The sequence below is a fragment of the Protomyctophum bolini genome, assembly GCF_963924005.1.
Source record: "Protomyctophum bolini genome assembly, chromosome: 11".
NCBI classification, from domain to species: Eukaryota; Metazoa; Chordata; class Actinopteri; order Myctophiformes; family Myctophidae; genus Protomyctophum; species Protomyctophum bolini.
In genome coordinates this window covers 12,705,356-12,721,722 of record NC_137872.1, presented here as the reverse complement: position 1 = coordinate 12,721,722, position 16,367 = coordinate 12,705,356, and the positions used below count along the sequence as shown (strand labels likewise).

Here is a 16,367-nt window from a genome sequence, read left to right as displayed (position 1 = left end):
CTATTAAAGCACATTTCCCACTCTCACTGTACATCATTTGTTGTTCATATCTTCGAACAGGTAAGGACTAGTAATAAGAAGAAGAAGAAGAAGAAGAAGAAGAAGAAAGAAATGAAATGTTTACTTTGTTTATCGTTTCCAGCCTCAAGTCCGCGACGCATGCGGGACTCTTTAAGGAAAGCCTGGTACCCTGTAGGCAGTGGCACTGTTTGCTTGGGCATCTCGGGCTGTTTGAAATAAGACAGAGGAATATGAGATTCAACTAGAAGAAGTGCCCCTTGGGGCACAGGTCTCCACCAGGCCAGGTCAGGTTGTGGCCTCCTGGTGGCGCTATAATATTGGTCAATGTGAAAAGCCTTTAATTTTTTCAAATGCCTTTGAGGCAATTGGATGATTTGAGGCATTTTGCTCCAAAAATGTGTTTTGCAAAAATCCACCTGTTGGTGGCGCTATAACAGGCCAATGTGAAAAGGGTGGGATTTGGTCCTCAGTCTAGCAGGAAAGTGCGTGAAAAATGTCACATAATTTGCATGCTGTGTTCATGATGAGGCTTTTTGTTAAAAACGGGCCAATCTTGCAAACTTTGGAAGCCAATGTTAGTCAATTAGGATGGAATATGAAATATCGGACTGATCCGTCTTGAACACATGACTATACAGAGATACTATGTAACGATGTGCGGAAATTTTGGACAGAATCTGGAGTAATAAAAAAAGTTGGCTTCTTGGTGGCGCTATACAATTTACAATTTAGACATTTAGCAGACGCTCTTAATCCAGAGCGATTTACAATAAGCAAAAACAAAAAGCATGGCAATACATCACATACATAAAAAGTTATCATGAAACATGCATAAGCTAAGAGCGTAACAGTGGAATATCTATATAATGAAACTATACATATAAATTATATATAAACTATACTATACATACTATACTATATATACTATAAAGTGCTATGACTACATAACATTTAAGTCTGTATAAGTCTATATAAAATGCTATCTAAGTCTACATAAAGTTCTATCTAAGGGGCTATAAAAGGCAGATGTGAAAAACACGCACACGCGCACGCGCACGCACGCACGCACACACACACACACACACACACACACACACACACACACACACACACACACACACACACACAGTAGATAAGTAATCAATAGAATAATGCCAGTTGCAGCACTAGAACTGTGTCCACTATGAGTATCACTGAACTTCAACGTTACCGTAGCTTTATCTTTTTCATGGTTCTCGAACTTCCTTTCCGTCACAGTGTCGTTACCATGATGGCGGTGTGGCGATGGAGGAGCAGGAGAACCCATGAGAAACATAGGACCCACAATACTGTGGCTGACCACTGCAGAGGAGTCTGGAGGAGCCCATGTTTCTGATTCTGATTCTGATGAAGTTGATTCTGAAGAGATGTGAATAATCAAGCGAAGTACACAGGTTTAAATACAGAATCTGATCTCACTTAATGCATACTAAAGCAGTTACTACATTATGTAATATAATGTAGCCAAATACCCAATAGGTTCTGTGCTCTTTTGCACATTTGCAGGTTCCTAGCTGGAGAAAGGACTAAGGTCCTTCTAGGGGATAAATCAACATTTGTTACATGGCTTTGTTGAATACTTATTTCCGTCTACCTAATTTATTTGTATCTTATTTATTTGCATCAGTACTTGTTGCCTCTTTATGTCCATGGATACTTGTAAACGTATGTTAACTTTCCTTGTCCCCAGATGCTGAGTTGCTTAATATGCCTGTTAAAGTCCTTGAATTAAGACGATGTAAACTCATCTACTGCATCATGTTCACCCACCTCCAGATCCATCACCGTGATTCTTCTTCTTCTTCTTCCTTGGACTCTTCTTTCTCTGTTCAGCACCGGTCTTCCTCTTGGTCTGCCCTGATGACGTCCCACCATTTGCTCCGGGTCCTTTGTCAGCTGTCACCCGTGCTGTCATCCATGCTGGTAAAACTCTTTTCTGTTCAGGAGAAAAAACCACACTTCGGTCTTCTGAATTTGTTTATAAACAGATTGTTGAGCATTATTATTCCTTCAGTTCTCTCGTAGAATTTTTTGTTACATTTAAACACATCTACAGTAAGACAGTATGTGGTTCTCAAAGTGTTGTCAAGGGACCCTGACGGTTCAAATGGAACCAAACTGACCCGGACAGGTCCATTTGGTTCCAATTGTACACTCTCAGCATTATGGTGGTCCATGAAATTAAAAGGTTTGAGAACCGCTGATCTAGGAATAAATAAGAATTGTTAAAGTGCAGCTACAAGTTAAAGTACTGTAAAAGTATAAAACAGTCGTGCAACATCAACTGAAGGTTCAAAATACAACGTTATACTTTCAAAAAACTGTAAAAATAGCAGAAATAGCAGATCTACAAACGATTATTTAAAATAACCTTGGTTATTTGGCCAATGAGAGACAGGGATTTTCCAAGTAGCTTCTGGTGAGCTGCTGCATTGACACCGCTGGACGCTCTCGAAGGAGACACCTGCCCTGTCATGATTCCTACACCTTTTATAGAACCTGACACACAGAGACAACCGACAATGATTATGGTTATCTTAAGAAACTACAGTACGGTACTAGTATTTTCACAGGTGTTGCTGCGTCATACAGTACCTGGTATGGGCCTCTTGCCTTTCACAGCCATCTTCAGTCGCTCTGGTAGAGGCTGACTGCGTGCCAGCATCTGGTAGGCCTTGATCTGGGCCCTGAGTTGGAGCAGCTGGATCTGGTTAAAAGGAGTCTGTCCACCTGGTCCCCCTCCCACACCGCCAGGCCCACCTGGGCCCTGGGGACCACTGTGGTTCGGCTGGCCCATGCCCTGGCCAGGGTCCCCGCTGCCCTCCATCGGGCCACTCCCAGGGCCTACGAGAATCATGGGGCCAGAGGGTGGGCCATTGGCTGGGACAGGGTTTGGGTCATGTTCTGAGGCCCCCAATGAAGAGGGACAACCTATGAAGGAGTGGAAATAATAACGTTTTTTATCGCATCGTCGACCACATGTCTAAATGTACGTATATTCCACAATGTAATATTGTTCCAATGTGAAAGTCCCACCTTGTCAATTGTGTTCAATGTTACACTCAGTAACTTGTCAAAGGCACCAGAGTCCAGACATAAAAATTCACATGATCCTTACAATTTACAATTTAGGCATTTGGCAGACGCTCTTAATCCAGAGCGACTTACATTAAGCAAGAACAAAAAAGCATGGGAATACATCACATAAAAAGCATTTATCATGAAACATGCGTAAGCTAAGAAAGTAACAGTGGAATATCTATATAACCTATAACCTATAATCTATAACCTTTATTTATGATAGATCGTATGATAGATGCTCGTATGCAACATATGACTGCCTCTCTGTTGTTAGGCGATTGATAAAACCGGAAATGAATCCATCCACCTCCATTTGTTTAAATTTTTTCAAATGCTTTGATTCTTTTCTCAGATTCAGTTTTTAATCAAGACAAGCGTTATTCACAGCCGATAACGAAAGCGGTACAAATCACGGTTACAACATTTATGTTTCGAGTGAATTAAATAAAGATCACGGGAGATTTTACACAGCCGTTTTTCACTTCCGGCTCGGGAAGACCGGTAACAGAATCATAGAGCCTCTTGGGCGTGGGTATCTCAAAAGGAAGCAAGCTTTTGTGACGCACGCGGAAGCTTGCCAAGCTTCCGTGTGCGTCGCTCCAATGAACTGCAGCGGCCAATGAGGCATCTAGGTTTTCATATCTATGAACAGAATCGGACAACACACATTTCGTGTAACACATACCATTTCCAGGTATGTCGAGTTACAGCAGTTGGTTGCCTATCGATGTTCAATTCAGTGTGTGTGTGTGTGTGTGTGTGTGTGTGTGAGAGAGAGACAAAGACAGTGCATTGCTTGTCTCATAGACCACTTGGGGGTTCACGGACAACCTGCCTCAGTCAAAACAACCTGCCTCAATCAATAATATGGTCTATTAAAGCACATTTCCCACACTTTGTACATCATTTGGTATTCATACATTCGAAACGGGTAAGGACTAGTAATAATAATAATAATAATAATAATAATAATAATAATAATACATGAAATGTTTACTTTGTGTATTTTTTCCAGGCTTCCATCTGAATTCCCGTTCCACCCGGGGTTCCTTACAGAGCACTGTTCGCTTGCGTATCTGCGTAATGGCCTGTTTGAATTAGGACAGAGGAATATGAGATTCAAAGATTGGTATGCCAGTGCTAACAATGCCCAATATGAGGTAGAATACAAATAAGATAATACAAATTAAACAAACATACAATACTAGAATTGACAGTTCATAATAAAATGCCATAGAACCACTGACCTCATGGCCTTCATCAGGTTAAAGCCTACTAATTTATACTAGAACTGATTTTCAAGCTAACAACTTGTATCAGTTATTGAGCGCAAGCGACACTGTCATGCAATGGAGTACAAATTCACTTTTAAACATCAACTAGAATGTCTGCCCACAGTTACACAGTCTGTACGCACGCACGCACAACACACACGCACACACACGCACGCACGCACGCACGCACGCACGCACGCACGCACGCACGCACGCACGCACACACACACACACACACACACGCACACACACACACACACACACACACACACACACACACACACACACAGTAGATAAGTAATCAATAGAATAATGGATAGTTGCAGAACTGAGTCCACTATCAGTGGCACTGACTGGGGCTTTAACGTTACCTTCTCTCTATACTTCCTTTTCTTCTTTTCAGGTGGTTGGTAGAATGCCGCCGCCATGGTAGGAGGTGGGCCCAGGAGATACATAGGACCCACAACACTGTGGGTGCACAGTCTGGAGGTGTCTGGATACCATGTACAGAAGAGATGTGAATCACCAAGCTAAAGACATAAGTTAAAATACAGAATCTGATCTCACGCATACTGAAGCAGTTACTACATTACGAGGATAATATAATGTAGCCAATAGGTTCTGTGCTTTCTTTGTACATTTGCACGTGCAGTTTAAGCCCAGTGTTGTTTTGTACTTCTGTTAAATATTTGTTCAATTGCACTTTAATTTAAAGTTCTAGCTTGAGTCCATTTAAAAGTTCCTAGTTGGAAAAAGGACTAGGTTTCTTCTTGGGGATAAATCAACATTTATCTTATGTTGAATATTTATTTCTTATTTATTTTCATCTACCTTAGTTTATTTGCATCTTATTTATTTACATCAGTACTTGTTGACTATATCATGCTTATTTGTTCACATATACTATGTACATAATTTAGAAAGATATGTGCTGTTTGCTTGTCCCCAGATGCCGAGTTGCCTTTAAAGTCCTTGAATTAATATGATGTAAACTCATCTACTGATCATGCTCACCCACCTCCCCATCCTTTACTGTGCTCCTTCTCTATGTCATCATCTACCTCCTCATCCTCCTCCTTGGAATGGTACAGGTGATCAATGAGTATTATTTTGAGTAATTTTTTGAGTGAATAGGGTTGTGAATAATCCTCCAAGTTCACTTTCTTCTTCGTCTTCTTCGTACTCTTCTTGCTCTCCTTTTTGGACAGGTGATCATTGTGTTTTTTCTTCTCCTTGGGTAAATCGGCACCACCAAGAATGACATTATCTTCTTCCTAATTTAAAATAAGACAATGTTTATACGTAATGGCTCACAGAAATCAGTGATGTCATCTAGCTGAGTTGATAACCTAGTGTCTTTAAAGCTGTCTAATGTCAATTATAAGGAGATGGTTGTGCAAAGTAGTCCGGCAGCCGACAGGCTTCTTTTGTTTAAAGTGGGAAATTTGGTATATAGTCTTTTTTATTGGCCTAAAATATTGTCTATATACATACATTCATGTATGCACAAAAAAAGGCACAAAAAAACATCCTATGGCAGGCAAAATTGTAAAAAATGTCAAACTTTCCTTATGCTTTAAGTAGCATCCGACATGTCAAACTAGGGGGTTCATGATTCTGAATCCATTCCAAGCATTAGTTTAGCACAAAAAACACTCATTGGGCTAAAAACGGCCATAGATGTCATGACAAATGTGATGAGGTCAGCACAAATGTGATGAGGTCAGCACAAATGTGATGAGGTCAGCACATTTGCAAGTGCCTATGGCTTTTTAGCCCAAGGAGTGTATTTTGTGCAAAACTCCATATATGGTCCATATATGGAGCTGGCCTGTTCTGACATCACAACACTCCATATTTGGGCATGCCTGACACATAACTCCATATATGGGCATAAAAGGGGACGCAGACAGGGTGGATACATAATAACTGTGTGGGGAATGCATTTTGACACACGTGTTGCACTCCACCACAGTGATGCGCAACCTCGCTCTTTATTAGCCAATTGATCACACCTGATCACTCCCCTACGGGCACTGTTCTAGTAATAAATACGTTTAGAAAGTTAGAAGAACTGACCCATTGAAAAGGTCCGCATGCATCTTTATCACTCGTCTTCCTCTTCTTGGGTATTTTCTCATCTTCATCTCTGCGGAGGCGACAATTCCATCCTTTGGTTCCATCCTTTGGTTTCCTGCGGAGCAACACCACCACCTTCCCGGGGGATTCCGTAGTTTTGGGTATTTCCTCATCTTCATCACTCATCACCCTCGTCCACCCTCGTCCACGCTTCGTTCGCCGTGGAGATCTCCTCCTCAAGTTGGCAAGTATTATTTCGTCATCTTCATCGCTTGTATACCACATAGAGGTCATGTGATGATCTTCATCATCTGATGAAATCCCACCTCTCACTCCGCCCACTGCTGATTGGAACAAAGTATAATAATACTTGTTAAATTCATTTTGAAAGAGAATACCGTAGATCCTTGTGGAACAATTTGATTCCATTTGTACACTCTCAGAGTTACAGACCTGTAAGGGACAATTTGGTTCCATTTGTACACTCTCAGAGTTACAGACCTATAAGGGTCCATCTATCTATCTATCTATCTATCTATCTATCAATTGCGAAATTGTAAGAGAGAGGTAGGGATATAGAGAGGAGGGGGAGAGAGAGGGGTAGAAAGGTAGAGAGAGAATGGGGGCGAGAGAGAGAGGGAGAGAGAAGAGGGAAGAGAGAAGGAGATAGAGAAGGGGGAGCGAGAGAGAGAGGGAGAGAGAAGAGGGAAGAGAGAGAGAGTGAGAGATATATGAACAGTGAACAAGGAATGACTGGTTTTATCTGTTATGCCCCAGACAAATCAACCTCAAGTAGTGCCTTAAAGGTCTCTAGAGACCTTTAAGGCACTACTTGAGGATTCAACACATAGCGATTGTACTTGATTTTTGTATGGATGTGCAGGCCTAGGTTACTATCTGCTATGTGAGGGCTGCGTGGCGGCCCGAACCTCTAGTGTGGTTACATTTGTACACACTCAGAGTTACAGACCTACAGTATAAGGGTTCATTTGGAACCCCCTCAAGCTCCCTCTGGACCTCATGTTGTGACCCACTGAATGAAGGCATGAGGATACAGATTGCTTTTCAAAGGAAACAGAGCGTTTTGTTGCCATTGAGCATCTTTCCTAAGGAGGGAAGTCCTACTGTGTAACATCCATCTGTAGTGTTGTAGCAAAACCTGTGGCCTGTCTGTCTGTCTGTCTGTCTGTGCCTATGGTCTGTTGGAACTGCAATTGCCAGAATTCAGTTAATAGGCCATACAACAGGAAATATTGTTAAGAAATAGGGCTCTTCCTTAATTCTTTCCTTCACATGTGTTACCAATGATACTAATGAAGACTCTGTTCTGGTCAAACAGTCAGTGTTAATTATACTAATGAAGACTCTGTTCTGGTCAAACAGTCAGTGTTAATTATACTAATGAAGGCTCTGTTCTGGTCAAACAGTCAGTGTTAATTATACTAATGAAGGCTCTGTTCTGGTCAAACAGTCAGTGTTAATTATACTAATGAAGGCTCTGTTCTGTCAGGGTGCTGATATTGTACATGTTGGCTCACTTGAAACACTCTACGCACACACCTGTTGTAATCCATGCTGTCATCCATGCTGGTAAAGCTCTTCCCTTCTGTTCAGGAAAACAAACCATTTAAACAGAAACAGACATTTCATTGTTGAGCATTATTATTCCTTCAGTTTTCTAGTAGCATTTCCTTCTGACGAGTAATTTTTCAAGTGTGTCTCAAAGTGTGGTTCAGGGACTTCACAGGTCTGTAACTCTGTGAGTGTACAAATGGAACCAAACTGACCTGCACAGGTCCATTTGGTTCCATTTGTACACTCTCAGAGTTATGGTAGTCCTTGTAATTAAAAGGTTTGAGAACCACTGATCTAGGAATAAATAAGAATTCCACTAATAATTGTTAAAGTCCAGCTACAAGTTATAATAATGTAAATAGTACAGTTAGTATAAAACAGCCTGCATGATAAAATAGCACAATTGTTTTCTACTCGGTTCAGTTCAGAAACCCATCTTCCAGTGACATCGTTGATGGGGAATCCAAGCTAATTCCTAAAAAGTTACAATGTAATAATGAAAGCCATCATTCTCACGATAATACAAATCTAAATATATATTTTTAAAAATCGTCACTGCAAGATGGGTTTCTGAACTGCCCACAACTCTCACAGACTGAGTAGAAAACAATTGTGCCATTTCATCATGATCCTTAGTGAGGGCCAATTATATGAAGATAGGTTGAAAAGTGGTGTAGTTATCCTTTAATTCCATTCTGACGATCATGCACAAAGAAAAAACATATCGCCTAGATTTAAAAGATGGTCTTCTAAAATGATAGCGACCTGTGGATCAGGTGATATTTGAGACAGGCCTACCTCTTTGCTGTTTCTCTGGATCTCCGTCTTTGTAGCCTGGCTAATAAGCCAGACTAATAGCCAGGCTACCGTCCCTGGGCCTAGCTTTCGTCCATGGAGCTCCATCCCTGAGCCTTCGTCCATTCTGTGCGGGTCGATCTGCACATCGTCTTTGTGTAGCTCCATCTCTCGGCCTTCGTCTTCTGTGCGTAGATCCCTGTCCAGGCCGCCGTCATCTTTCATCGGTTCGGCGGCGTCTTCCATGCGTGGCGCCACGGGCGTTTTGTGTAGCTCTGTCTCTGGGCGCGTGTCGTCCCGGTCCGTGTCCACCTGTGGGATGTCTGTGACATCCCACAGGTCATCCCACGTGATCCCACGTTCCTCTGAGATCAGTGCAGACAGAACCTCCTGGGCCGTGACGCTCCTCCACGCTTCCTCCACGTCTCTCATCTCCTCCTCCTGCTCGTCCTCAGCAGGAGCCGGAGGGTCTCCGGAGCTCTCTCCTGGCGGTTCTACGTGCGGTCGGGGTTCTGTCGCAGAGGCCGTGGAATCCGGTGCCGGTGGAGGTGTTGCCGGTGAGACGGGCGAGGCGGCATCGCGTAACGTCGGGTCTTCGGACTCGGGGCGAGCTGCCTCGTCTGAACTCTGTCCCACCTCTGTGTCCATCTCTACGGTTTTCCCCTTGGGCACCGGTTCGACCGACTCGTTGCACACGCTCACCGTCTCCGGAAGGACAACCTCGTCCGATCTCTCTGCTTGTTTGTCAGTTGTCGACTGCGTGGAATCAGGCACGTGGGACGGAGTCTCGTCTACATTTGCCTGCTTGACTTCCTCCGGTACCAGAGGCTCAGCTTTAGCCTCTGAATCAGGTTCAGAGAACCTATCTGCAATGCTGCTTTCAGCCTCCGGTGTCTCCTCTGCGATCACCTCCCGCAAAGCTATTTGGACTTGGGTCTGAACCTGGGGTTGATCTGCTGCTCCTTCCATGACCTCTACGACTGCTCGTATCGCAGGCTCGCCGTCTGTGACAACTTCAACGGGCGGAAGAGTTGGAGCCACGACTGTACAAATGTAACACACAAATCAAACGTTATTTATATAGCACATTTAAAACAACAGAAGCTGACCAAAGTGCTTTACAGGGTTGAGGTCAATAGCGAGTGACCATCGGCACACAGACAAATATGTACATCATTAAAAACACATGAGACAATGAAGTGCAAAAAAAGCCAAAGAGAATAGTTGCACACACGCACGCGCACGCACGCACGTACACGCACAAGCGCACACACACACACACACACACACACACACACACACTCACACACACACACACACACACACACACACACACACACACACACACACACACACACACACACACACACACACACACCTTTAGGTGAAGGGGAGGCAGCTGTCATCCATGCTGTCATCCATGCTGGTAAATCTCTTCCCTTCTGTTCAGGAGAACAAACCACACTTCTGTCTTCTGATTTTGTCTATTTAAACAGAAAGAGACATTTTATTGTTGAGCATTATTTCTCCTTCAGTTTTCTAGTAGCATTTCCTTCTGACCATAACAAGTAATTTATCTCGTGTGTCTCAAAGTGTCGTTCAGGGACTCTTACTGTTCCTTTTGGGGGTTCTATATGGACCTTCACAGGTCAGTGTACAAATGGAACCAAACTGACCTGCACAGGTCCATTTGGTTCCATTTGTACACTCTCAGAGTTATGGTAGTCCTTGTAATTAGGTTTGAGAACCGTTGATCTAGGAATAAAAAGGAATTCCACTAATAATTGTTGAAGTCCAGCTATAAGTTCGTAAAAATAATAATGTAAATAGTACAGTAAGAGTATAAAACAGCCTGCATGATAAAATAGCAAATAAAATCTACTCGGTCCATGTCTCATAGGCTATGGGCAGTTCAGAAACCCATTTTCCAGTGACATCATTGATGCTAATCCAAGCTAATTCCTGAAAGTTACAATGAATGCAATAATGAAAGCCATCATTCTCATGATAATACCAATCTAAATATATATATTTTTAAATCTTTTTTTTTTTAAACAAAATCTGCCTAACGATGATGTCACTGCAAGACGAGTTTCTGAATTGCCCACAGCTCTCCTATGAGACACAGACTGTGCCATTTCATCATGAACCTTAGTGAGGGCCAATTATATGAAGATAGGTTGAAAAGTGGTGAAGTCATACTTTAATTCCATTCTGACGATCATGCACAAAGAAAAAACATATAGCCCAGATTTAAAAGATGGTCTTCTAAAATGATAGCGACCTGTGGATCAGGTGATATTTGAGACAGGCCTACCTCTTTGCTGGTCTCCTCTTTGGCCTCCTGCTGGGATGTGATCTCGTACCCTGGTTTCTCAGGAATCACCCGCGGAGCCTCTGAGATGTCTCTCTGGAGCTCCATCCCTGAGCCTTCGTCCATTCTGTGTGGGTTGATCTGCACATCGTCTTTGTGTAACTCCGTCTCGGGGCCGACATCTTCTGTGTGCACTTTAATATCTCGGCTTATATCCTCTGTCTCCGGGGTGTCTTCTGCTACCGCACATGTCTCTGGAGCTGGAGCTACATCCTCTTTGCCTAAAACTTCTGCGTTTAGCTCCATCTCTCTGCCTTCGTCTTGTGTGCGTAGATCCCTATCCAGGCCGCCGTCATCTTTCATCGGTTCGGCAGCGTCTTCCATGCGTGGCGACGCAGGCGTTTTGCGTAGCTCCGCCTCGGGGTCCGTGGCGTCCCGGTCCGTGTCCGCCTGTGGGATGTCTGTGACGCCGCATGTCTCGTCTTCACGTTCCTCTGAGATCAGTGCAGACAGAACCTCCTGGGCCGTGACGATCTGGAGAGGGAGGAACGCTCCCTGCTCTTCCTCCACACCTCTCATCTTCTCTTCTGGCTCAGTCTCCTCCTCCTGCTCTTCCTCGGAAGGAGCCGGAGAGGGTGAAGGCCACCTCTCGATGACCTTCGTGGCCATCTCTGCCACGGAGCTCTCTCCTGGTGGATCTACGTGCGGTCGGGGTTCTGTCGCCGAGGCCGTGGAATCCGGTGCCGGGGGAGGTGGTGCCGGTGAGACGGATGAGGCGGCGTCATGTAACGTCGGGTCTTCAGGCTCGGGGCGAGCTGCCTCATCTGAACTCTGTCCCACCTCGGTGTCCTCGGGGCCGACATCTTCTGTGTGCACTTTAATATCTCGGATTATATCCTCCGTCTCCGGGGTGTCTTCTGCTACCGCACGTGTCTCTGGAGCTCGAGCTACATCCTCTTTGCCTAAAACCTCTGCGTGTAGCTCCATCTCTCGGCCTTCGTCTTCTGTGCGTAGATCCATGTCCAGGCTGCCGTCATCTTTCATCGGTTTGGCAACGTCTTCCATGCGTGGCGACGCGGGCGTTTTGCGTAGCTCCGCCTCGGGGTGTGTGGCGTCCCGGTCCGTGTCCGCCTGTGGGATGTCTGTGACGCCGCGCGTCTCGTCTTCACGTTCCTCTGAGATCAGTGCAGACAGAACCTCCTGGGCCGTGACACTCTGGAGAGGGAGGAACGCTCCCTGCTCTTCCTCCACGCCTCTCATCTTATCCTCTGGCTCAGTCTCCTCCTCCTGCTCGTCCTCAGCAGGAGCCGGAGGGGGTGAAGGCCACCTCTCGATGACCTTCGTGGCCATCTCTGCAACGGCTCCTGGCGATTCTACGTGCGGTCGGGGTTCTGTCGCAGAGGCCGTGGAATCCGGTGCCGGTGAGACGGGCGAGGCGGCATCGCGTAACGTCGGGTCTCCAGGCTCAGGGCGAACTGCCTCGTCTGAACTCTGTCCCACCTCGGTGTCCTCGGGGCCGACCATCTCTACGGTTTTCCCCTTGGGCACCGGTTCGACCGCCTCGTTGCACACGCTCACCGTCTCGGGAAGGACAACCTCGTGGCCGGCGTAGGCGGCCAGCTCCGATCTCTCTCCTTGTTTGTCAGTTGTCGACTGTGTGGAATCAGGCACGTGGGACTGGGTCTCGTCTACATCTGCCTGCTTGACTTCCTCCGGTACCAGAGGCTCAGCTTTAGACTCTGAATCAGGTTCAGAAAACCTATCTGCAATGCTGCTTTCAGCCTCTGGTGTCTCCTCTGCAATCATTAAAAACACATAAGACAAATCAAGTGCAATAAAAGCCAAAGAGAATAGTTAGGTTTTCAGTAAAGATCTGAACACCTCAATGGTTGGGAAGATCAGATGGGGAGAGGCGCGCACGCAAATGCACACACACACACACACACACACACACACACACACACACACACACACACACACACACACACACACACACACACACACACACACACACACACACACACACACACACACACACACACACACACACACACACACACACACACACACACACACACACACACACACACACACACACACCTTTAGGTGAAGGGGAGGCAGCTTTCATCCATGCTGTCATCCATGCTGGTAAATCTCTTCCCTTCTGTTCAGGAGAACAAACCACACTTCTGTCTTCTGATTTTGTCTATTTAAACAGAAAGAGACATTTTATTGTTGAGCATTATTACACCTTCAGTTTTCTAGTAGCATTCTGACCATAACAAGTAATTTATCTCGTGTGTCTCAAAGTGTCGTTCAGGGACTCTTACTGTTCCTTATGGGGGTTCTATATGGACCTTCACAGGTCAGTAACTCTGAAAGTGTACAAATGGAACCAAACTGACCTGCACAGGTCCATTTGGTTCCATTTGTACACTCTCAGAGTTATGGTAGTCCTTGTAATTAAAAGGTTTGAGAACCACTGATCTAGGAATAAATAATAATTCCACTAATAATTGTTAAAGTCCAGCTACAAGTTATAATAATGTAAATAGTACAGTTAGTATAAAACAGCCTGCATGATAAAATAGAACAATTGTTTTCTACTCGGTCCGTGTCTCATAGGCTATGGGCAGTTCAGAAACCCATCTTCCAGTGACATCATTGATGGGGAATCCAAGCTAATTCCTGAAAAGTTACAATGCAATAATGAAAGCCATCATTCTCACGATAATACAAATCTAAATATATATATTTTTTAAATCTTGTTTTAAAAAAACTAAATCTGCCTAACGATGATGTCACTGCAAGACGGGTTTCTGAACTGCCTACAACTCTCACAGACTGAGTAGAAAACAATTGTGCCATTTCATCATGAACCTTAGTGAGGGCCAATTATATGAAGATAGGTTGAAAAGTGGTGAAGTCGCCCTTTAATTCCATACTGACGATCATGCACAAAGAAAAAACATATAGCCTAGATTTAAAAGATGGTCTTCTAAAATGATAGCGACCAGTGGATCAGGTCGGTGATATTTGAGACAGGCCTACCTCTTTGCTGGTCTCCTCTTTGGCCTCTTGCTGGGATGTGATCTCGTACCCTGGTTTCTCAGGAACCACCCACGGAGCCTCGGAAATGTCTCTCTGGAGCTCCATATCTGTCTCTGCCTGGCTAATAAGCAGGACTAATAGCCAGGCCACCATCTCTGGGCCTAGCTCTCGTCCATGGAGCTCCATCCCTGAGCCTTCGTCCATTCTGTGCGGGTCGATCTGCACATCGTCTTTGTGTAACTCTGTCTCGGGGCCGACATCTTCTGTGTGCACTTTAATATCTCTGCTTATATCCTCCGTCTCCGGGGTGTCTTCTGCTACCGCACATGTCTCTGGAGCTGGAGCTATATCCTCTTTGCCTAAAACCTCTGCGTGTAGCTCCTTCTCTCGGCCTTCGTCTTCGCCCAGGCCGCCGTTATCTTTCATCGGTTCGGCAGCGTCTTCCGTGTGTGGCGACACGCGTAGCTCTGTCTTGGGGCGTGTGTCGTCCCGGTCCGTGTCCGACTGTGGGATGTCTGTGATGCCGCGCGTCTCGTCTTCAAGTTTCTCTGAGATCAGAGCAGACAGATCCTCCTGGGCTGTGACGCTCTGGAGAGGGCGGAACACTCCCTGCTCTTCCTCCACGCCTCTCATCTTCTCCTCTGGCTCAGTCTCCTCTGCGTGTAGCTCCATCTCTCGGCCTTCATCTTCTGTGCGTAGATCCACGTCCAGGCCGCCATTATCTTTCATCGGTTCGGCAGCGTCTTCCATGCGTGGCGATGCGGGCGTTTTGCGTAGCTCTGTCTCTGGGCGCGTGTCGTCCCGGTCCATGTCTGACTGTGGGATGTCTGTGACGCTGTGCGTCTCATCTTCAAGTTTCTCTGAGATCAGTGCAGACAGAAACTCCTGGGCTGTGACGCTCTGGAGAGGGAGGAACGCTCCCTGTTCTTCCTCCATGCCTCTCATCTTCTCCTCTGGCTCAGTCTCCTCCTCCTGCTCGTCCTCAGCAGGAGCCGGAGGAGGTGAAGACCACCTCTCGATGACCGTCGTGGCCATCTCTGCCACAGAGCTCTCTCCTGGCGGTTCTACATGCCGGGGTTCTGTCGCAGAGGCCGTGGAATCCGGTGCCGGGGGAGGTGGTGCCGGCGAGACGGGCGAGGCGGCGTCGTGTAACGTCAGGTCTTCAGGCTCGGTCCGAGCTGCCTCGTCTGAACTCTGTCCCACCTCGGTGTCCTCGGGGCCGACATCTTCTGTGTGCACTTTAATATCTCGGCTTATATCCTCCGTCTCCGGGGTGTCTTCTGCTACCGCACATGTCTCTGGAGCTGGAGCTACATCCTCTTTGCCTAAAACCTCTGCGTGTAGCTCCATCTCTCGGCCTTCGTCTTCTGTGCGTAGATCCATGTCCAGGCCGCCGTCATCTTTCATCGGTTCGGCAGCGTCTTCCGTGCGTAGCGATGCAGGCGTTTTGCATAGCTCCATCTCGGGGCACGCGTCACCACAGACCGTGTCCACCTGTGGGATGTCTGTGACGCCGCGCGTCTCGTCTTCACGTTCCTCTGAGATCAGTGCAGACAGAACCTCCTGGGCTGTGACGCTCTGGAGAGGGAGGAACACTCCCTGCTCTTCCTCCACGCCTCGGATCTTCACCTCTGGCTCAGTCTCCTCCTCCTGCTCGTCCTCAGCAGGAGCCGGAGGAGGTGAAGACCACCTCTCGATCATCATCGGTTCGGCAGCGTCTTCCATGCGTGGCGACGCGGGCGTTTTGTGTAGCTCTGTCTCTGGGCGAGTGTTGTCCCGGTCCGTGTCCACCTGTGGGATGTCTGTGACATCCCACAGGTCATCCCACGTGACGTCTTCACGTTCCTCTGAGATCAGTGCAGACAGAACCTCCTGGGCCGTGACGCTCTGGAGAGGGAGGAACGCTCCCTGCTCTTCTTCCACGCCTCTCATCTTCTCCTCTGGCTCAGCCTCCTCCTCCTGCTCGTCCTCAGCAGAAGCCGGAGGACGTGAAGGCCACCTCTCAATGACCTCAGCAGGAGGAGGACGTGAAGGCCACCTCTCAATGACCTCAGCAGGAGGAGGACGTGAAGGCCACCTCTCAATGACCTCAGCAGGAGGAGGACGTGAAGGCCACATCTCAATGACCTCAGCAGGAG

The 16,367-nt window shown here is 46.3% G+C and overlaps 1 protein-coding gene across 5 annotated transcripts in view; it reads right to left on the bottom strand.

The window, feature by feature from the left end:
• LOC308324106 (uncharacterized protein) overlaps positions 1 to 16,367 on the bottom strand; it is a 46,425-nt gene that overhangs the window by 24,285 nt on the left and 5,773 nt on the right. For 2 of the 5 annotated variants that reach the window (XM_080776028.1, XM_080776030.1), the window contains exons 5-19: positions 14,230 to 15,919; positions 13,279 to 13,384; positions 11,182 to 12,974; positions 10,243 to 10,348; positions 8,868 to 9,907; positions 8,055 to 8,100; positions 6,495 to 6,838; positions 5,434 to 5,689; positions 4,787 to 4,908; positions 4,139 to 4,229; positions 2,656 to 2,991; positions 2,432 to 2,559; positions 1,831 to 1,996; positions 1,232 to 1,419; positions 125 to 227 (exon numbers count right to left, since the gene is read on the bottom strand). In XM_080776028.1, coding sequence (XP_080632154.1) covers positions 125 to 227; positions 1,232 to 1,419; positions 1,831 to 1,996; positions 2,432 to 2,559; positions 2,656 to 2,991; positions 4,139 to 4,229; positions 4,787 to 4,908; positions 5,434 to 5,689; positions 6,495 to 6,838; positions 8,055 to 8,100; positions 8,868 to 9,907; positions 10,243 to 10,348; positions 11,182 to 12,974; positions 13,279 to 13,384; positions 14,230 to 15,919 — 6,515 coding nt within the window. The remainder of the gene's footprint in view (positions 1 to 124; positions 228 to 1,231; positions 1,420 to 1,830; positions 1,997 to 2,431; positions 2,560 to 2,655; positions 2,992 to 4,138; positions 4,230 to 4,786; positions 4,909 to 5,433; positions 5,690 to 6,494; positions 6,839 to 8,054; positions 8,101 to 8,867; positions 9,908 to 10,242; positions 10,349 to 11,181; positions 12,975 to 13,278; positions 13,385 to 14,229; positions 15,920 to 16,367) is intronic. The other 3 variants (XM_080776029.1, XM_080776031.1, XM_080776032.1) reach the window with 3 other exon arrangements.